Raw genomic sequence first — 22887 nt, 5'->3', positions numbered from 1 at the left:
ATGACACATTTCTCTGGAATCACAACTGCCAGCACGGGTCTGCCTCACATTCCTTCAATCTTCTGCATTGGTAGTGAGACTCATTTTCTGACCCTTTGCTTTATAGTCAGCCATGTCAAAGAGGCTTTCACTAGCCTGAAAGAATCTGGATTCTTTCAACTTTCTAGTGCTCATGCTTTGCCAACACTGAATTCTTACTATCTCTCTGCAGCTATTCTAAAACGACTTGAACTTTGCTGAAATCAATTGCTTGCTCTTATGAAAACAATCTGTGGTATCCAAAGATGGGGGTTGGCAATTTTTAGACATTCCTACTTGATTTCCACAGTGATCTGATCCATGGTGTCTGCTTCCTTCCTCTCTTCCTCAATGTCACATTCCTTCAGCATATACAGACTCTTCACTCTCTGCTCTTGAGGGCAGGGTCATGGATACTGCCTCAAAAACGCCATAAAAGATGAATTTAAAAAACATATTCACTGATTTTTCTATCTTAAATCTCTTCTACTATCCTATGTCTATATGGGCCCTTTTATATATTTGAATACTGGAATCATTCTGAAGGTAGGATTTCATGCTTTTTATATATATATTTCGTTTTCCACAGCATCCAATACATATTATTTTTATTAAGTGGTCACTCAAGTACTTGGCTAAAATGAATTAAATTCACTTAACATTTAAGAGACAAGAATAATATCAATCTTCTTCAAGCTTTAATAATTATAACAAATATATAATCATTAATGCTAATTAATAATAAAGGAAAGTTACATAAATATTGAATATCCAGGACACCAAGAAATCATTTACACCAAGCTATTTCAGAAGCAACTACAGCACAATTCAGAGAGATTGAGGGGTTTCCTTATGGCCATTCAGTCAGGATATCACAAAGCTGATACATTCCCTGATGCCTATAGTTATATGTATTAAAATACTAATATAACTATAAAATATATGTGCCTATATAGGATGTACATTATACAATTAATGAGTACAAAGACTGAGGTGCTATTTATCTCTTGAAATAAAATAGAAGTTAACAAAGTCATAATACTCAGGTTTATCTTTAATAGCACCTTCATGTACTTGGTATTACGTTAGCTGTGATTGGTTTCGTCCCTTCTCTCTGATGAAGAGTCACTTCCATGCAAATATCAGATACTCAGGATTCAGAAAGATTAGAAATATGATGCATGGCCTGTAAGTAGCAGAACTAAAAATTAAAACTAGGTTTGATGACATAAAATCCAGCAGTCTTTCCTCTAAACTAAACCCAAGTTATTTTCATTTTGATTATAGGCTCTGTCCAATAAATTGATTATTTGTTGTTGAGGGTTGATCAATGCATCGTCCCAATGTGCAAACGTACTCTATTATATTAGACACTGCTTTCTTTACTTGACTTCCAGTAATGCATTAGTTTAAAGTACCAACTGGCAACATGTGCATCTTAGAATTCAAGAATAATAACTTTTTCTCTTAAAACTCCAAATGACAGGTCTTTGCCCGACTACAAGCTATCATTTTATCAGAATAAGAAGGGCCATGAAAAAGACTATAAGAAGTGATGGTAAATTTCTCTCCTATGAAGTCATGTTTGCATACAATTCTCTGCTTTTGCTATGTTTTTCAGTTCTACGCTACTTATTCTGCTTGAGTTTTTTATATGATTTCTCTAATGCAAATATATCCAACTCTGAGAAGTACTGAGAAGTGAATCACAAAATTATATGATGCACGAGGCTATAACCTAGCACTTCCCCCCCCCCAGGTCCATCTCATGCTTTCTTATTTACTTTTTCTCCAGTACAGTTTGTTATATGGAACTTGTCACGTACCAAGCAACTCTAGGCAAGTCACTGTAATCCCTGAGTGCTATCACTCCTCTATTATGCTAAGTAGGCTTCATCATGCAGACTTCATACAGTGTTCATTTGACAAGTTCAGTTGCTGGTGGAGTATGGTGGTGATATTGGTTGATTCCCCAACATCTATTCTAACCAGGTTATTAGCCAAACACCTTACTACTCAAAGTATGGTCTACAGATCAGCAGGATCAGCTTCAGTTGACAGATTGTTACAGACACAGAGTCTAAAGATTGCTCTAAACCCATTGAACCAAAAATTCACATTTTAACAAGATCCCTAGGCTATACATCAATATATTATACCTTGAGACACACTAGTACATTAACACTAGGTTAATATGAGTCTTCATTTCATCAACAGTGATATGTTTAAAATGAGTGTGTATGTCCTGATTCTAGCCAATGAGGTATGACAGGCATTGGTCAAGTTATTTCTGGAAAAGTTTTCTCACACCTAAGAAGATATGAGACAGTGGGTTTTCTTTCTTTTTCTTCAGTGACATCCCTAAAACTGGAAAAGCTGACATGTCACCATGAAGTAGACCAATCGATGGGAAAGGGTGATGGCACAAGGATGGCACATTCGAGAAAAAAGTAGACCAGATTCTTAATCAAATCTCTGAAATGATGTCAACAATTCCTAATTTCCCTTCTCTTTTGACTTCCTGGTAAGTAAAGTAATGCATGTGATTTTCTGTTACTTTCAGTTGGAAAGTATCTTAAAGGAAATGGGGTACAATTAAAATATGGTACACTTTATTTCAGGCACATGATGATATATGACTGCCACGTCTTCTTAAAATTAGAAGACCTAGGACTTCCTATGTTTGATATTTAGGTCCCTGAGGAACACCATCTAGATGACCACATGAGTTGTCAATGTCCCTTCTTTCCAAAACTAATCTCAAAGTGAATTTGTACAATTATAATTAAGTAAGGCTTAGGTGAAACATAAAATAATTCAGCCAAATTGTTCCCAAGGACCTGAGGGTTCCTTACTGGGACTGGCTGCTATATTAAATTTGTGTGAAACTTTTTCAGTCTCATGGGACTAGAAAGCTATCATCATTACCACCACCACTATTATTGGAGAATCAAACAAAAGAATTTAAAAAACATGAAAGGGTATCACAGCAAACAAAGATTTTTAAATTTCTAAAATTAGAAACACTAAGTCACCATTTTGAGACAAGCACTTACTTACAATCACTAGAGATCACTAAACTTATTTCAGTAGGTTACATGTTTAAGAAAACAATGTTCTCCCAGGAAATATAATCCTAAAATGATAATACTATGCTCACTACAGTATTGAACTGCTGGCAATGGAAGGACAAAGAAGGTGAATGGTATTTAATAGAGAAAGAAGGGGGCGGTGACTCTCATAATTCTCTAATAAAGCAGGGTAAAGATGTGCTGGAGATAGCCAATTACTAGAATCAGGATTATTAGCCAAGTGTAACAAAATATGAAGTCAGCTATTAAACCAGAAAAGGAGTTTTACTCTAAGAAGCATGAGTATCTTTGCAATGTGGGGATAAGGTGCATAATAAGAGGAACCACAGAGAAAGATCAACTGTAAGTAGACAGAACCATGACTGCTGGGAATGATATCTAGGTTCTAGTCCTGAAACAACCATTAACGAGTTAAACAATTTCTCATTACTTCTCAAATCTCCACATTTTCATCTGAAATTGGGGATATCTATTTGGACCTGCTTATCCAACAGAGAAGATGAGGATAGTAGGTAAGATTATTGTACAAAGTACTCATTGCAAATCCTGATAACAGCAATATCATGAAGATAAGTTAAATTAATTAAATTAAAATAATATCTAAACAAATAATCCACTTGACAACTATGACAGTCTTTGGATGGTCAACTTGCCTAGGTTACAATCCCCAGTTATTCAATAAAACACTAACCTAGATGACTCTGTAAAAGTATTTTGCAGATGGGAATAAAATCCATAATCAAGTAAAGTTATCCTAGATAATCTGGGTGGACTTGATTCAATCAGTTGAATCTTAAGAGTAGAAGTGAAGCTTCTCGGAAGTAGAAGAAATTCTGTCCGTGAACGACAGCTTCAGTTTGTGCCCGAATGCTCCAACCTGCCCTTCCCAAGGGCTTGCACTACTATTTCAGGCTTACCTAGGTAATCCACACAATTACAGAAACCAATTCCTTGCAATACATCTCTTGAATTTAGTATATAAAATCCTACTACATATAATCTTATAATAATATATACATATATAAAATCATATATGTATACATACACACACACAATCATATATATCTCCTATTGGTTCTGCTTTACTTGCTTGAACTCTAAGGGAAAGACATTATTTAGTACCAGTAGTTGTGTTGCAGAAACAGATTTTTCAGGATACACTTTCTGATTTGGTTCTGGGTTTTCTAGAATTCACTCTTTAATCTGATTAGATTTAAAAGCACCTATAAACACTCTCGCCAGCAGCAAAGAAGATACTTCTAGTTCCATGGTATGATGTAGCAGCAGAGATATGCAAAGTGTTATCATCAGTTAGTCTCCTAATCAAATATCTACAGAAGGTAAAGTTCTGGTAACCATGTATTGCTACCTTAGGACATTTTAGTTAAAGGAATGGGATTGGCTGGTGGCTTCAACCTGTACTGTAGAAAGTAGGGAATGGAAAGCATATGAGTTCACAATTATAGAACCATGTGACTCATGGTAAGAGGGAAGATGGGTGGACCAAGGAGGCCCAAGCAATTAAATTGTTAGATCGAGGGTATTAGGAGAAGTTGGAGGCAGTAGCATATTTTTCAGTCTTTCTGAACCTGCCACATAAAAACAGAGAATGACAAGGGAGAGTATGGCAAGAGAAGATCTAGACAAAAGTAGGGAAATCCCAGCAATCTCCAAAGGCAAACGGCCGTATTTTAAAACATATCTTGAAGTAAGAAAAGAGGAAAATTTGTGAAATCAGGTACGTTTTCCAGAACCCCACCTGTCAATAAAATTTCAAGAGAACGTATGTCACATAAAAATGAACAACTTAAAAGATCACGATCAAATCCCATATAAAATTGTTGTAAGAGTAAAAGAAAATAAGGAACAGAGTATGGCCCCTAGAGTCAATGAAAGTAAGTCAGAAAAAGATGCCCACAAACAGATCAAAATTACAAATTGATATTTCAAGATAAGCTAAAACAAATGAAGAAAATGATTCATGAGATTAAAAAAAACATAAATTTGAATAACAAAACTCAGAAATTAGGTGATAAAACTCAAAAAAAACTAGAAAACATCATTTTAAAAAATTATGATTAACTAGAGTAAGTAAACTCAACAGATGATGCCTTAAGCAAAACAAAATGTAAAAAAGAAAATTTTTTAAATTTAAAATAAGAATAAAAAAGATTTGAGAGAAAGTGACCAATGGTGACATGCAAAGAAGATCAAATGCAGAGAGAGCAGGAGTCCATATATGAGCAAGGGAATAGAAAAAATACTAAAGTCATTATTTAAAAAAAAAAAAAATTCTGAAATTTAAAAAACATTTATAAACTACATAATGAAAGAAAATACCATATAGCTGAGAATATTAACCCTGATACTTACTCTGGAAAAGGAAGAGACTTTAAATAAATAGAAAAAAAATTATTTGGGCATATAAGAAAATAGGTGCATGATTTAAAAGGAAAAGAAAATTATCAGACTTTGCCAACAAGGTTTTACAGCAGAAGAAAATGAAATAACATTAGTTAAGCTACTCAAGGTAAGAAAACATGATGAAAGATTTTTATATCCTAAAAAACTTACTTAAGAGTCAAGAGCACAGACGAACTATTTTCAACATATAAGGACTCAAGGAATATGATTCCCATGAGCCATTCCTGGTAGAAAATGAGTCTCAGTCATCCAAAATTACTAGGAAGACATGACATTGGTCTAACTGAACATCAAAAACATAGTTACATTTAGAACCGACACTAAACAAGAGCTAATTGGGAGACTATAATATGTATGCAATTGCTAAATGTGGACAGTGGAGCTATGATACAAATATTTAAAATAACATGAGATAAAATAAATGTGTGATTATTAGCTATTCTAACTCTATCTTCCCCAATGAAAAATAGCAGTGTAGGGAAAAAAGATGTAACCGAGAAGCTGCAATAGAATAAAATATTAAGTAAAACTCTTTAAGCTTAAATTTTAAATATCAACGTGAGTTCATCAGATATTTTATCTTTAAATACATGTGTGCTTTATTGTATCTCTATTCAATGAAAAAGCCTAGCGATGAATATCCCTCAGCACCCATATTATGACTGTGAAATACGATTTATCACTAAAACTAACCAGGGCACTATGGGCAAATGATTGATTCCAGATTTGGAGGAATAAATGAAACACCTCACAATACTAGGCAGTAAGGAAGCTCTGAATGCTTAGTTAGGTCATATCAAAAGTACTCAGCAGCCAACTTGGGGAGACTCGTATGGGCAAAGATGGGGTAACTTGAGTTTTAATGATAGTATGAATTGCAATAAACTCGAGCCCACTGAATATGCTTAAACCCATGATCCATAATGATATTTTAAAAAAGCATCAGTCATCTCAGAGGATGGTAGCGAACCAACTCATTATATTAAAACTATTAAATATAGCAAAGATTAGAGCACACACCCTCCCTGTCCTTAATGAATTGTATCACTGGGTAACCAAATAGATAAGGGGAAGTATCTCTTCATCAACAAAATGAATATAAAGGAAATAAGAAACCACAAAAAGAAATATTAGAATATCACAATTTTCACCCTTATTCATCATCAGAGACTCCAAGATCACAAAAGGAAAGGCGAGACATTTTGTTCCTCCTATAATTATACCAAACACCACCTATAGTGCTGCCAAAGGATCAAAGTTGACCCTGGAACTGGCTGCCAATTTGCAGAAAATTCACAGGAAAGAGGAACAAGACGAATTGAAGAAGACATTAGTAGGCAATCAGCAAATTGTAGACTGTAAGAAACTAGATGCCAGACGGCCTAGCCTCCTTCCCAGATAGTGAGAAAAAGCAAGGAATAGAGGACAAACCAACAGATTAAAAGAGACTTTAAAGATGTAGATATATTTTTTTTAAATAGATAAGACTAACCTATGTAAGGGTGACTTAACAAAACCAGAATTATCTTTTTGGAAGTTGGGCCCCTTGTAGTACACTCAAAATCTGTTCTGAGCTCAGGAATTCAAGATCCGCCTGAGCAACATGGCAAGACCTCGTCTCTACAATAAAACAAAAAACTGACCAGGCATGGTGGCACATGCCTGTGGTCCAACTACTTGGAAGACTGAGGGAGAAGGATCACCTGAGGCCAGTAGGTCAAGGCTGTGGCAACCGTGAGCGTGCCACGGCACTCCAGTCTGGGCGAGAGCGAGACTCTGACTCATAGAAAGAAAGAAAGAAAGAAAGAAATTTGTTCTGCCAGATCAAACAGTCAATTAAAACTTTTATCTAGAAGTTTGGAGATGGTCGTGTCATGATTTGTGGAAGAAACATCCTGAGTTGTGGTAAGTCATCCTGTGCTGAGTGTTCAGTAGTTTGTGACCAAAAACAGCATGGGCCCCATGCCCTATCCTTTCTATTCACCCAATATCATTTAAGCTACATTTGTCCCCCCTTGGTTGAAAAAAGTCCTAAGAGAAATGTTTTGCTGATGTGGAAGAGGTGAAACAAAAAATGGCAGAAGCTCTGGAAGCATAAAAATGGAAGAATTCAAAAACTGTTTTGAGCAGTGGGAAAAGCATCTCCAAAGGTATACTGCATCAAACAGGCAGTGCTTTGAAGGTGACTTAGGTTTAAGCATGTAAGATTAAATACACAATTTTTTTCAAATAAATTCTGAGGTTTTTGGGGTCCCCCTGTGTAATGTCTAGGGATGCTTACATGAATGCAAAAACTCTATGAGGGCTAAAAGCCACGACAGTGGTTGTTTGTAGGGGTGGGGAGACAGCTCAGGTGTAAACAGCACATGGGAGAAGCATCTGGGATGACCAGCAAGATCTCTTTCTTGACTGTGCAGCGCTTATCTGATAAAAATTCATTGAGTCATGAGAGTCCTGATTTTTGTGTGGTTTTCAATATCTATGTTCTATCTTACAATAAGATAATTTTATAAATCTTAGATCTTTAGAGCAGACTAATTTTCATAAAGAAGAAACCAGGCTGGGCCAGGCAGGGTAGCCCAAGTCTGTATTTCCAACACTTTGGGAGGCCGAGGCGAGAGGACTGACTAAGCCCGGGGATTCAAGACCAGTCTGGGCAACTTGGCGGGACCTCATCTCTACAATAATTCAAAAAAATTAGCCAGGCATGGTGGTGCGCACCTGTAGCTCCTGCTATTTGGAAGGCAGAGGAGGAAGGATCGCCTGGGCCCAGTGGGTCGATGCTGGGTGACCGTGAGCATGCCACTGCACTCCAGCCTGGGCGACGGAGTGAGACTCCAACTCAAAAAAAAGAAACCAGGCTGCTGCCAAAGTCCCATGTTGTAATATACTCATCAGAGGAGCTCACCAGAAATGTTATAAAGTGCTTGACGTGACACATCTGGAAAACACACTGAAACGGCAGCTCTGAAAACAGTAGGAGATTACATTATTCTTATACGGAAAGAGCAGTAAGTTGTTATTTGTAGATATTGATAAGAAGAAATCCTTGCACTTCTATGACTGCCAGGCTTTTACAGTCATGTTCCAAGAATAGATAAGGAAGGTAAAGAATATTCCACACATTCATTTATAATCAATTATGTAATCTGTAGATATTAAAGATGAGTTTATAAATTATAAAGAAGGAAAAGAAAGCACTATATCTGTAAGCATTAAATGTTCCATGATTAAAAGAAAAAAAACAGAAAACCAACAAAAATGACCTCAGGAATATTTTAACAATCCTAAAAATTAAACATGACTAAAATTTCTTATGTTTAGTGCTACATACACACAGACACACACACACACACACACACACACACACACACACACACACACACACCCCAACACACACACACAAAATGCCAGAAGAAGAAAGATAAACCTTATAATCTATGACACACAGTCAGTGATTTTATCTCAAAAACTCATGAGTAGAATTCTTTATATAAAGTCATATAGGAAAAATATGCTATAAACTAAAACAAACCAGTGGTACAATGAAAGCAAGATTGTCATGAGTTTTTTGTGTTGTTCTGTTTTGAGTCAGGGTCTCACGCTGCTGCCCAGGTTGGATTACTACAGCCTCAACCTCCTGGGCTCAGGTGATCCTTCTGCCTCAGCTTCCCAAGTGGCTGGGACTAGAAGCACAGACCACTACACTCGAATAATTTTTTTTTATTATTTTTTTGTAGAAATGAGGTCTCACTATGTTGTTCACACTAGCCTCAAATTGGGGGCGCAAGTGATCCTCCCATCTTGGCCTTCCAAAGTACTGGGATTACAGGCGTGAGCCACTGTGCCTGGCTGAGGCTGACATCAGTCACAGCTATTCGCTATTAGCTACCAAATAGAAAGTAGTCTCGAGTGGATCAAGAATTAATTGTAAACCAGCATATACAGGAAAAAAAATCACTACTGCTTAAACAAGGAATAAACAGAGAAAATTGGAATTAAATAGTAGGCTAGGAATTATCTGTCAGTTTAAGTCTAGAGCAGGTTACAAGAAGTTAGGAAAGCACAAGAGACAGGGCTTGCACTCCTCTCCTATTATATGAGCCACAACTTAGAGAAGAAGAGAAAGCTGAAGGTACCAATAGCCTTCCTTTCGATGAATTCTCCTCAGTGATATTAGGGCCACCCAGAGGCTTAATTTGGCCACAAACTTCAAATCTTCTTGATAACCATTAATGAAGGCTAAAAAAGAGCCAAACAAAATTGAAGTGTCTCCTCATCTTTCACCCTTCCTGAGTCATTTATATGCAATTAATGAAAGTAGAAAGAGGGAAAAACAAAGTAAACAATGGCTGTAATAGACAAATTAGTTCTAAGGCAAAAAAACAAATAAACTCATTGAATGCCTTTAAAAGATAAACTTTGAGGACATTTTGAAAGCTGTCTTTGACATCACTCACATCTTTCCCAATTCTGTCAACTGGTACCAACCATACCCAAAGCCCTGTTGTCTTCTGAAATGTGTCCTCTCCTTTCCTGCTCACATATTTTTCAATGCTACTGGCACTGTCCAGTCTCAGGCCCTCATTATCCAACATTGGTTCTACTAACCATAGACTCTTCCTCCTCCAGCAGTCCCCATCAAGGTCAAGGGCCCAACTCTTCAGTGAATTCTATTTAACCTCTATTCCCCATGGAGAACCTTCCACTTAAGTAAGAACCTTTTTATGTTCCTCTCCCACTTCCACACATACACACAGTGTGCTTTCTGCCTTCAGAATCTGCAGGTTAACCACGGCCACTTAATCTTTGATTATTTGAGCCCTATGTGTGCTTTAAAGTTTCCTAAGTTTCTTCTCTAGTGATTTCACCAAATACTCCAGCTATGTTGCTCAGTTTCACCTCTGAAATAAATAGTACAGTCCTTAGATTATAGGCTGTTTTTCCTTACTCAGTTACAGAAATATCCTTCAGGGCAGAGAGAATCCTAAAAAGTACTCAGCCTCAGGCTTAACTGTCTTCTATACCTCTAGCAAGTGCTAATCCAGATTATGCTTGGATACTTCCACTAACTGTAATGTTACTACCTCCTGGAGCAGCTCATTCTAAGGTTCAAACAGCCCTGCAGTTTCAAAGCTCTCCCTTATAATCTGTTTATACCTCTCACCCTAAGCTTCAAACCATAAATCATTATTATACTTCAAGAACTATAAAAAACAAATTAAAATGCTTTTGTATATTAGCTCACATTAAAGCACTTACCCAGTCTTCCACAAACCTCAGAATATATTTATGTCATGTCCTTTAGTCATTCTGACATAATTTTTCAAGTTTACTCACTGTCCTGATAACTATATACTGTCTTTCGTGATTCTAACACTTCAGAAATGTGTCAGCCACTCTTAAAGTCAGTTACTTAGAAAATTTCAGAACTTTAACCAAGTTCAGACATTAGAGCAATTTTCACTATACTACATTCCTTTGTCTTTTATTTCTTTTTTTCATGGTTCCTAATGTGACCTGATCACATATTATGTGTTCAGTTGAGTTGATTTTGAAAAATTCCTCTCAAATTAGTGTTCGACGAATTGTCCTCTGTAAACTGTAGTTTCTAAGCATAGATTAATCTCTCCAGAGAACTTTCATTATCATAAATGGAAAATTATCAGATTTTTTTTCTAAAAGAAATAAGATCAGGAATAGTGAAATGTCTTGTGAAAATTTAATATGTTACAAACATCTGGGCACTTCAAGTGACTATATAAATACTCACATGAAAATGTTATCGCATGGGGCAACAGAAAGAACATTGCAAGTAATGGCCACCAGGCATTTGAAATGGTGTCATGATATGTTTTCATCAGTTAAAATTGTTGTACTTCCGTCACTGCTTTGCTAAACTCTGGTGTGTCCACGTGGCTCTCTGAGCTACCGCCACCATGTTTCTTAGCTTTGCCCCCTTCCCTACCTTGGGAAGGCAAATCTCTCTATCTCCTCTCTCTTCTCTCTCTTTAATTTACTTTCTAAATAAATGATATTTTCCAGTCTAAAATTAATAATAAATAAATAAATAAAATTGTTGTGCTTCCAAACTCAGGTTTTCAGCAGTCATGTTACAGATTTCCATTACCACATGGTGATGTCACATGCAGGTAGAAACAAGGCTCTGGCATTTTCCTGGTCGGGTAAAACACCAAGTTTCAGACCAAACATTTTCACCGCCCCTCGGCTGACAACAGTTGCTACTGCAAGAGGTCAGCCCCTCTCTGGTTGTTCTTAAGAGCAATTTGCATCTCATTTTACTGATTTCACTCTCCAATTACTACTCTCAAGCCATTGCTTAAATTATGTGTTGCTCCATAAGGAATGACATTTCCTTTGGCTGAGAAACTGGCTGTATCACCCTACTTCAGCAATGATGAGCCTCCCCAAGGGCAAAGCGGCGGCTGACTTTCCTGTTTTGGCAGGCCCGTGGAAGAGGCACAGCGCCAGTACCCGCGGCGATTACTGACAGATTGGCCCAATTGCCACAGCTTTGATGGCAATCTGCATAGGATTACCAGTCCCACATTCAACAGCCTCCTTTCAATTCACCAAAACAAATGGTGCCACCAAATCTACCCACACAATTCCCTGCTTTCAGTAATGCCACTGCCTCATGTCTCTGCCCAATTCAATGACGCATGCCTGCCAAGCTCAGTAATGATGGATGGAGTCATTAGCATTTTAGTTTCTACACTGAACCTGAAGCCAAAGCATATGGTCTGACAGATGTTCCAGCAAGAGGCTCTATTTGATTTACCATGTAGGTGTCCACTTTTGCTGGACCTTCATGAAAGAATACTGATGTGTAAGTTACAGTCCATCCCTGGTTTCAGCCCTTTCATATCCTCAAGTTGCTAAGGTGTTCTTAAAACAGAGCGCTCACTCGGAACCTGTTTGCTTGTTTATTTCAACTGAGACTAATGATTACAAATTACCTTTGAAGCTAACCAGATCATTTCAGATGGACAAGGTAAACAAAAATGCAAGTAATGCTTGAAGGCTACTGCCATCTATGGCTTTATCAGCATTGCCAATAAGTTGGTTATTTGATAAAATGTGTCATATAATCCACTTTTTACTTATTTGTGTCTTATATGATGAATTGGACAGATTTTAATTCTTTTTTTTTTTTTTTGAGTTGGCATCTCACTCTGTCACCCAGACTGGAGTGCAGTGGCACGCTCCTGGCCACCACAGCCTCGAACCGCTTGGCCCCAGCCATCCTTCCGCCTCAGGCTTCCAAGTAGCCGGAACTATAGATGCTCACTACCACGTCCAGATAATTTTCAATTTATTGTAGAGACGAGGTCTTGCCAAGCTGCCCGGGTGGGTCTTGAACCCACAGTCTCAGGCAATCCACTCGCCTCGGCCTCCCAAAGTGCTGGGATTACAGGCTGAGCCACCGAGCCCAGTCCAGATCTTAATTTCTGACAAATGTGTGTACTCCCATGGACCCAACAGCCCAATCAAGATACATGACATTTGCATTACACCAGAGAGTTTCCCCCTACCCACTTCTTGTCAACTCCTATCCCTTAACAGGCCACCTCTGTTCTGATTTCTGCCACCATAGATTAGTTTTGTCTCATCTGAAATTTAATATAAATGAAATCATAAAGTAAGCACTCTGTGTCTACCCTCCTTCCAAAAATATAACGTTGCTGAGATCCATCTGAGCTGTTGCATGTATCAATAGTTCATCCTTTATTTATCACTGAGCAGAATTCTGTCTCTTGAATGAACCACGAATTGCTTATCCATTCTCCTGTTAATGGGCTTTTAGGTTTTTTCCAAGTATTGGTTATCGTGAACAAAGCTGTTACAAACATTCCTATACAAGTCTTTTTGTGGGCACATGCCTAAATTTGTCTTGGGAGTGGAAATGTCACACCATATGTTAGTTTGCTGCTTATATATTTTCACTTTTTCCTGTAATCATCATTTTATCTACTATCCACATTAACACAAGTTGCAATCTAGTGTTTGGTAGCACAATAGGGTAAACATAGTTAATAATAATATATTATTTATTTTAAAATAACTTAAAAGATCAATATTGTAGCGTTTCTAACACGAAAAAAAGATAAAATCTTGAGGTGAAAGATAGCCCAATTACCCCGATTTGATCATTATACATTGTATGTTTATATCAAAAATATCACATGTGCCCCGTAAATATATACAACTAGTATGTACACATAATCAAAACTTAAAAATAAATTTTAAAGGATATGACCAGCATTTTTAACCTGCAAAAGTATACAACCTAATTTTTCTTTTTCTTGTCAGAAAGTCATCTGAAATATACTTTTCAAGAATATAGCCAGATGTTTTTATAATTTCATTTCAGTATAAATTATATTTAAATTTCATTTGTGATCTTATTTCCTAAAACCTACATTTTGCAATGTGTCTTAAGTGACAGACTACAAATTCTCTATCACTGGAGATTTCTTGAGAATGCAGGAGTCCCTCCTTTTCCAAGGTTTCACTTTTGGCAGCTGCAGTTACCCACTGCCAACTGCAGTCTGAAAATATTAAATAAGGAATTCCAGAAATAAGCCATTCATACGTTTTAAACTGCACTCCATTCTGAGCAGCATGATGAAATCTCATGCCACCCTTCACTTGTCAGCTATCGACATTGTCTGCCGCTGACAACCAACCATCAACATCATCACGGCTCAATGACCCAGGGTCTCCCGACGCAAACGAACCTCCAACTGGTGTACTCTCAAGAGGTCAGTGGCAGTCTCACGCTATGGCACAATAATATCATTCACCTCACTCCACATCGTCATGTGGGCACTTTATCATCTCACCTCCTAAGAAGCATGAGTACAGTACAATAAGAGATCTTGAGAGAGGTCACATTCACATAACTTTTATTACAGTATGTTGCTAAAATGTTCTATTTTACCAATATTGTTGTTGATCCTTTACTGTGTCTAATTTACAAATTAAACTGTATCATGGGTAAGCATTTATAGGAAAAAACATAGTATATATATGGTTTAGTATGATCCATGGTTTCAGGCATCCATGGGGGTCTTGGAATGTGTCCCCATGGATAAGCAGGGGATACTGCATAATTAAAATGACTTAGTTCTGAAACTTGTTGCAAAATTTGAAAAACATCTTTTCATGTGGAAAAAATTTACACATCATTAAGTTGACAAAACTGTTGTGTTTGTTTATATCCAGAATATATGTTACTTCATTGTACTTCACAATAGAAAAATAACTTCGAAGTTCTCTGAGTAGCTGAAGATTTTATTCTAAGTTTCTCTTAGCTCATGAATATACTGCATAACATTATTTATTTATTTATTTGTCTGTTTATCTATCTATCTATTTATTTATTTGAGTTGGAGTCTCACTCTGTTGCCCAGGCTGGAGTACAATGGCACACCCATGGCCACGGCAGCCTCGACCTGCTGAGCTCAGGTGATCCTTCCACCTCAACGTTCCAAAGTGCTGGAACTACAGTCACATGCTACCATGCCCGGCTAATTATTTTGATTTATTGTAGAGACAAGGTCTCACCATGCTGCCCAGGCTGTTCTCAAACCCATGGGTTCAGACAATCAATATACTTTTTAGAACTATCTTCCAGAAAGTCTCATAATTTTACCATATTTCTAGCTTGTTAACACTTGGACATCTAAAAACATTCAGCCTAATGATTTTACCATCTTTCTAGCTTGTTAACACCCAGACTTCTAAAAAATATTCACCCATTTCATTTTATGTATCAGTTCATTCAGCATGTACAAGAAGGATGATCTGGGTTATGTATTTTGTCATTGTTTTCCATATATTTAGAGTAAAGACCTACTTCAAGACTCCATACTTATATAATCTATTAGATAACAAAATTGATTGAAATATTAATCACTACCTAGAAACAAAATACAAGTGAGAAAAATTATTCTCTAAATGTATTTCCATACACAAGTTATTTTAAATATCAAATCTGATCAGGTTTTTATTCAGTGCCTTTCAAAGAGGTGCAGTGTATCATTTTTCCTTTAAAATGGAAAATTGACTACTCTTCTAGTTTTTGTTACTTTGCTCCATATTTAGACAACATCTTACCAAAGGAAACTCAATACTATACAACGTAAATTATTTGGCAAACATAAAAAGTTGTTAATGGCCTTTTATCATTTTGCCTACAATGGCAGGTGTAACAACTATTCTACTATTCCATTACTTCTGTGATAGACTGGAGTGACCTTTCACCGAGTTGCTTCAAGCACATTCATTCTCAGTACTCTCGGCAGATATTTTAAGTATTTGTTCTCACAATGATAATTTATGGGACCAATTTTTTTCCATACAAAACTATTAACATAAACATTTTTCACTGTTTGATCAAACAAAAAAAGTTATCAAAGTCATGTATCAGGTCATAAAAATAATGCAAAGGTCCAGTTTAGTATCTTACAGTTGGAAGAAATTTTGGTCTCTCCAGCATTTGCTTTTATAGATAAGGAAATTGAGCCCAGAAAAGGTCAATGACATCTCTACGTCCACCACAATTTGCAGAGTTAAAAGGATTAGAAGTATTAGAAATGAGGTTAGAATTAAGAACTTGACTTCCTGAACTATGTAGGGTATTGTCCTATACCAAGTGAAAATAACTTACTACTATTTATATGTGTTAGCTGGTACATTCACTATGGAACAAGAATTCTTCCTGCTTCATTAAATTTTTACTACTTTCAGGAAAAGATAAGCTTGTCTTTCTTTTTCTTTCTTTTTACTACTTTCAGCAATAGTAGAGTAAATTTAAGTCACTGCCACATTCTGATGGACTGATATATACAACATGACCAGTGACCTATCCTATCTGCTTCATTGTAACATGGTATCACCATAAAGAAAATGCTTATTTTAATTTGAAAACATCCCTAAACTAATTAATTGATAGACTTCAATATTTCTTGAACATAGAAAAGAATGACTTAAGAGAATAAGCTATGGTGATTTATGTAGCATAATTGAAAGTATAATCGTTTTTTGTATAAATAAGGTGAATAGGTACACTGCTGAAGAACTGGGTGATGTCAGTGTCATTGTCAAACAGAAATACACAAATTCACCTTTCTGTGTCAAATGGAAGAAAGCAAAATTGACGTCTCATTGAATATTTTATCTCTTTAAAAAAATGGCAGGAAGAAAACGTAAGAAGCTATCATGAAATGAACCAATCAACAAAATACGAAACAAACAAACAAATAATATTATTTTGACTACAATCCACTCCTATCAGCAGGGTTCAGAAAGTCTTTGTTGCCACAAGACAGCTGGTGACTGAGAATACAAAACCCTTTTTATTTCGATGTCACATTAAACCTAAGGCATAAAAATCAGGGACAGACTACAGAGCCTCTGATTCTCCAAGAAAAGATGACATGGCTCACAACTAAAACCGATTGCTAACTCATGTCCCCATCTAAATAAAAAATTATTAGAGAGTATATCTAAAATCATTTTAAACTATTTATTTAGGGGGAGAGAGAAAGAGAGAGAGATGAGAAAACTAACTGAACATTTAGTTGATAGGACAGGTTGCATATTACACAATATGCTTTCCAGGAAAAATTATTTTATTTTTCAATATATCCAGGGGAAATTAATGTAATCAGAGAAAAAAGGGAACCTCATTTTTTTTTCACATTTGGACATACAAAAAAAAAACGGTATCCTCACACTTGCAAATCAAATAAATTATCAAGTAATAATAATCAGATTAACATGAAGTACATCTGTCCTAACCCCCAACTGCATTGTTATGCAAACAAGATGCAATAACACACATATACCACCTAGTACAATATCAGACATTATATGAAGTATGGTTTCAATAATCATAGAACCATCATCCCAAATACATGCAAACTAATGATTATTCCCAGCACTACTTTGACCACTCCAAGAGATACAGTAAAATAAATCCTGACGCCTATGTTGAAGAAACTAAGCTAATCTTACAATGATTTTTTTTTTGGTCTCTACTGGCATTCTCAGGAATTTAAAATTTTAAACTAATTAAGCCCTTTCCTAATTCTGATGCAGAGAGGACTCAAAATAATAAAGGTGCCCAGAGAAAATTATTATTTACAAATCATCTAGTTTCAAGTATTTAGCTTAACAGCCATCTGTCCTAGATCCAGCCTCCAGGTTTTAGAGCTGCTCTCTGTTCCTCCCAGTTCCCAGCACTGACAAATATACTTTCTGTAAATTATCTGAAAGCAAGGGATATTCCTTTGTCTACAGTTTTCTCTGATTATCTTGGATCTTTTCATTTACATTTCTCCACCATGTATGTTAAGTCACAATTAATGAAGTACAAGTTTATTAAAGACTGAATACGTGCAAGGAAAATGTCCTTAACCTCAGATCTGTGATTAACCCTCATATACAAAAATTTTGAATAAATTTAATTGGCTCTCTTCCCATGCATATTTCCTGAAATACTCCCAGGGTTTGTTTTGTTTTTTTTTTAATACTTTAAAAAATTATCAGAGTATGACAGTTCCTACTTAAGAACTGTGCTCTTATAAGTTTAGTTTTCAAAATATTATTAAATAAGAAAAAATTCATTCTTATTCATATTTTAAATGGATCTAGAGACTTTTCTTTACAGTCTGAACATAGCCTTAGAAAATCATTAGGTTTCACTAGACACTAACACAAATACTTATTAATTATACGCCCTTGAATTTTCACTTACACTCCAAAGAAAGGAAATCTCTAACATGAATCTGTAGCCAATTAAATTAAACCCACACAGAAAAGGATGAGACTACAAAGAGTACAGCTGTAATTTTCTTTCTTTCTTTTTTTGAGTTGGAGTCTCACTCCATCGCCAGGCTGGAGCACAGTGGCACACTCAAGGCCACCCCAGTGTCAATCTGTGGGCTCCAGTGATCCTTCCCACTCAGTCTTCCAAGCAGTTGCAACTACATGCACATGCTACCACACAACCAGGCTAATTTCTGATTTATTGTTGTCACCAAGTTGCCCAGGCGGGTCTTGAACCTGCAAACTCAGGCAATCCCCCCCACCTTGGTCTCCCAAAGTGCTGGGATGACAGGCTGAGTCACCGACTGGACTTTTTAAAAAAACTGATGTGTACTTGTTAGCTCAGCTATCAGCGTGGCCTTACCTGTAGCCATAACTTGTTGTGTACGGCGTCTCTACCTGTGGCAATGCATTGAAACGTGGCGTTCTGCCCGGCATTGACCTCTACATCTCCTAGTCGGAGGAAATGAGGAGATTTATCTGTGAAGGGAAAAAATATATATACATGTATGTTGTTTTTCCATTGGAAGAAAATATGCCATGTTACTTTTCCCCAACCAATATCGTCAGTGGTCCTACCTTTGGCCAAGAGTAATATCCAGAGAAAACTCGGGTGGGCGGGGGTTGTGCTGGAAGACACTATTTCCTCTCTGACTCTCAGTTTTCTTTTCCTCAGTAGTTCTATGACTGATTGTCTCATCATTGCTAGCTATTGTTCTACACAGAGTGAGCACTCAACAATTACAGCTGAATGGCTTCCATAACATGTTGCGTATGGGTGATAATAAAACAGTTACAAGCCAAAGCAAGCAAAAGAGATTAAATAGGCACAAATCAGAGCATAATATAAAAATATAATTAAAACATATATTGATTTCCAAAATACTGACAGCTACATGGCCATTGAGCTTAATAAACTACAATGTAAGCAGCTTTGTTTCTCTTTGACTTCAATAGTTACTAACCCTCTGGCAATTCAAAGAACAAGAAAATATTTTTGTTTCTCTCAGATATTCACTAAACTGTTACATCGACATCCTGTTTCTTTATATCCATAGGAAAGTTACCCAAACAAAATACCTGCATTAGACCAACAAAAAGTGTTATGATAACTACAGTCAAAATATACATGAATCTTATGACTGCCAAACAAGTATTCTCTGAAGTTACTTTTTAAAACTGAAGTCTCATCCATGTTGTCCATTAAACAGAAATATAAACAGCAAAAACCAAGCATGGTGAGTGAAAGAAAAGCTCACAGAAGGCCACATCACACTAAAACTACTGTTGTTATGCTCAATTTATAATTTTCTTTCTTTCTTTGTGACGGGGTCTTATTCTGTCAAGCAGGCTGGAGTTCAGTGGCATGATCACAACTCACGGCAGTCTTGCACTCTTGGGCTCAAGCCATACTTCCACCTCAGCTTCCTGAGCAGTTAGGTCTACAGGAATGCGTTACCACGCCCAGCTCATTGCTAGTTTACTTTATTTTAATTTTTGGAGCGATAGGCTCTCACTATTAGCCCAGGTTTGGTCTCGAACTCCTGGAATCAAGTTACCCTCTCATCTCTGCCTCTCAGAGCACTGGGATTACAGGAATGAGCTCCCACATCCAGCCATCCTAATTTTCTGTTTATTTACTCATAAAAGCCTTTCTTTAACATCTATCATGCAAGAAGTAAAAATGAACAGTAGATGGAAACACAGTTCGATTACACTATGGGTTGAAAGAACTTAGTCAATCAACTTGAACTTTGAGTGAGGTGATTTTATTCCGTTCTTTCTAAGAATATACCATATGGAGTATATCATTTGATCCTTGCCTGCTATATCTTTCTCTAATGCCATATCACAGAGCTTTGCAAAAAAGGAATCCTTAGGCTAAAATGGGAGCTAGAACGGTGGATCTCAAATTACGAACTCTAGACCAGCAACATCAATGGCATCTGGAAGTTGACTAGAAAGGCGAATGCTACCACACCAGACGAGGGAATGAGCAATCTGGGATTTACCACACCCTGCGGGTGATTCTGATAAACACTTGAATTTGACCACTCAGCAGGAGCATAAGCCTTGGTCCCTCACACGGTGGCCCCGGCACATGCTGCTTAGAAAGTGTTAGATATTTCTACTAGGAAAGAGTATTGAACAGACCTCCAGAATTCACAGGCCTTGGAAAGTGCTGCTGTTGAGAAATACAGGTAAAGTCTGAATTGATGACAGCTGTTTTTGTTTTTTTTTTAAACCTGACTCTCTTGAATGCATGCAATAATTGTCTTTCAGAGAATGTGACATAAACACAAATTTAGATATCCCATCTCAAAATCAACCAATGTGCATCCAAGGGCATAACAGAAGTATGTATTAGTAAACTGAGTTTCTTCTTTTGTTTGCTTTTAACTTTTAAAAATATGAATCAGCCAAATATTTATGACAGCAAAAACAAAGACAAAATACTCCTAAGTTTGGAATAAGGTGAACTAATTTATTCCCTTCATTTCACCCCAATCTTCTACTTATCTGATCAAATAATTTAGTGAGGCTTCTTTTCAGTTTCCTTTCTCCTGAACTCAACTGCTATTCTTCTTTGCTTTCTTGACAATTTATTAATACAAAAAATTTAACAACACCTATTGAGAGTTGCCTTTGCATTTATATTTTGTTCTCGGTAGTTAAATAGTAAAAAGAATCCTAAAGAATTGGTTACAAGTCTGAAAAAGATTTGATTGAAAAACTAAAAATATTTCAGTTTTCTTTTAAAACTCTTATTTGACAGAAGGCTAGGAGTGACTGCAAGAAGGGAGACAGCAAAGACCAAGTGATGAACAATCAAGTCACTGCCAATATAAGACAAGTGTTGAAAGGACAAAGAAAAATACAATTCTTAAGCACAACCTACCACAAGGATAACTCAGTACTTGGATGTCATCAATGGCAATATAACCACTTCTCCCTCCTGAGACTTCAGCTTCAAATATTACCTGTCAGGAAGAAACAGAAAACATTTATAACAATCATTTTTAAGGAATGTCCACAGTAGAAGGAGAATAGCCATAATACACATAAAAGTAAATTTCATTTTTGTTCTGTAACAATTAAAACATACCTTATAAAGCAGAGTAATTTCCTAGACCTTGTACTTGTAAACAAACAACAACCTCTGAAGAACAATTAAATTGCTGAGATCAAGTAGCTTAAAATTGTTAAGCAGCTACTATCAGATACTGTTTGATTTCCTGAATAGGCAATATATAGGAACAGAATGATGGCAGATATAGCAAATTTAATATCTTTAAAAGTACACTCTCTCTTATTGACTTTCCCCATTTTTATATTTTAACATGCAAAAAGCACCTAATATGTGTCGATCAGCATGCCAGCCACAGAAGACATCAAATGAATAAAGAAATAATCCGAGCTCTTAAAAAGTTTAGTTTTTAAGGATGCAAGTCAACAGATAGATTATTGGTATTCCAGGAAAAAAGAAGACTATACAAAAAAATAGAGGGTTGCTGTTTGGGAAACTAGACGAATATAATCTCTATGGCTACCAAGGCTCAAAAGGGAAGAGATGAGATTAGAGAAGCATGCATGAGGTCTTGAATACCATGGGAGTGAGATCAGGAGCATATCTTGTCAAGAATTCTACATTAACAAAAGTTAAAAAAAAAAAAAAAAAGGATTTCCAATATAAACTCATGTTACCAAGTTTTGTTGCTATGGTCAATAGCAAAACTTCATATGGCCGTCCTTTTAATAATGTATGCTGTGACTTTCCAAGAGAAAACAGATTTAGCATTCAGCACTGCAGTGTTGCAGTTTACTTCTTTATTCATGAGATTCATAAATTATTTTTGAAGTATTTTGCAAAGCATTTTATAAAATGTAATGGAAGATGATGGTTAAAGCAAGAATATAATAAAATTGGTCTAATAGAAACATATGTGGCTATAAGGTAGAAGATGGTCTGAAAGAAATAGTGACAGTCAGTTAATATGCTAGAAGAAAAAGGAAAGACAGAAATAATGCTAAGGCAGCAGATAAGAAAGAACATATTGACTCATTTTTTGTGGTAAAATATAGAGCAACTCAATGATTTCTGGTTTGGGCTACTAGGTGAATGATGCTATCAGGATCCCCAGCCAGGACTAGAGATGCAGAAAAAGTTATAAATTTCAGGGAGAAGATAACTTAATATGTTTCACACATTTCAAATTTGGTTTGCCTGTAATGTTACACAATGGAAAATGCTTAGGAGATAACTAAATAGATCTGAAAGAGAAGAGATTAATCTAAAATAAAGGTATAAATTTTGCAATCAGAACTATGGAAGGGAGTAAGCTATTGATCCGAAAGTTAATGTGATGGGTGAGTAAGATGGCACAGAAAGAAAAGTAAGAGGAGGAAAAAATGGACTGGAAATGGACGGCGAGGACTGAAAGAACATCCAGCAGAAGTAAAGCCAACATAGCATGATGAAGATCTAATGGGGGGG

At 36.4% G+C, this 22887-nt stretch overlaps 1 protein-coding gene across 1 annotated transcript in view; it reads right to left on the bottom strand.

The window, feature by feature from the left end:
• The window catches only part of LOC103249307 (receptor-type tyrosine-protein phosphatase kappa-like), a 308462-nt gene that overhangs the window by 42988 nt on the left and 242587 nt on the right, over nt 1-22887 (bottom strand). Inside the window, exons 5-6 of the mRNA XM_021707499.1 lie at nt 21292-21373; nt 18757-18872 (exon numbers count right to left, since the gene is read on the bottom strand). Coding sequence (XP_021563174.1) covers nt 18757-18872; nt 21292-21373 — 198 coding nt within the window. The remainder of the gene's footprint in view (nt 1-18756; nt 18873-21291; nt 21374-22887) is intronic.

The sequence above is a fragment of the Carlito syrichta genome, unplaced genomic scaffold, assembly GCF_000164805.1.
Source record: "Carlito syrichta isolate Samal-C Ts95f unplaced genomic scaffold, Tarsius_syrichta-2.0.1 Scaffold118959, whole genome shotgun sequence".
Classification (NCBI taxonomy): Eukaryota; Metazoa; Chordata; class Mammalia; order Primates; family Tarsiidae; genus Carlito; species Carlito syrichta.
This window is presented reverse-complemented; position numbering and strand designations above follow the sequence as displayed.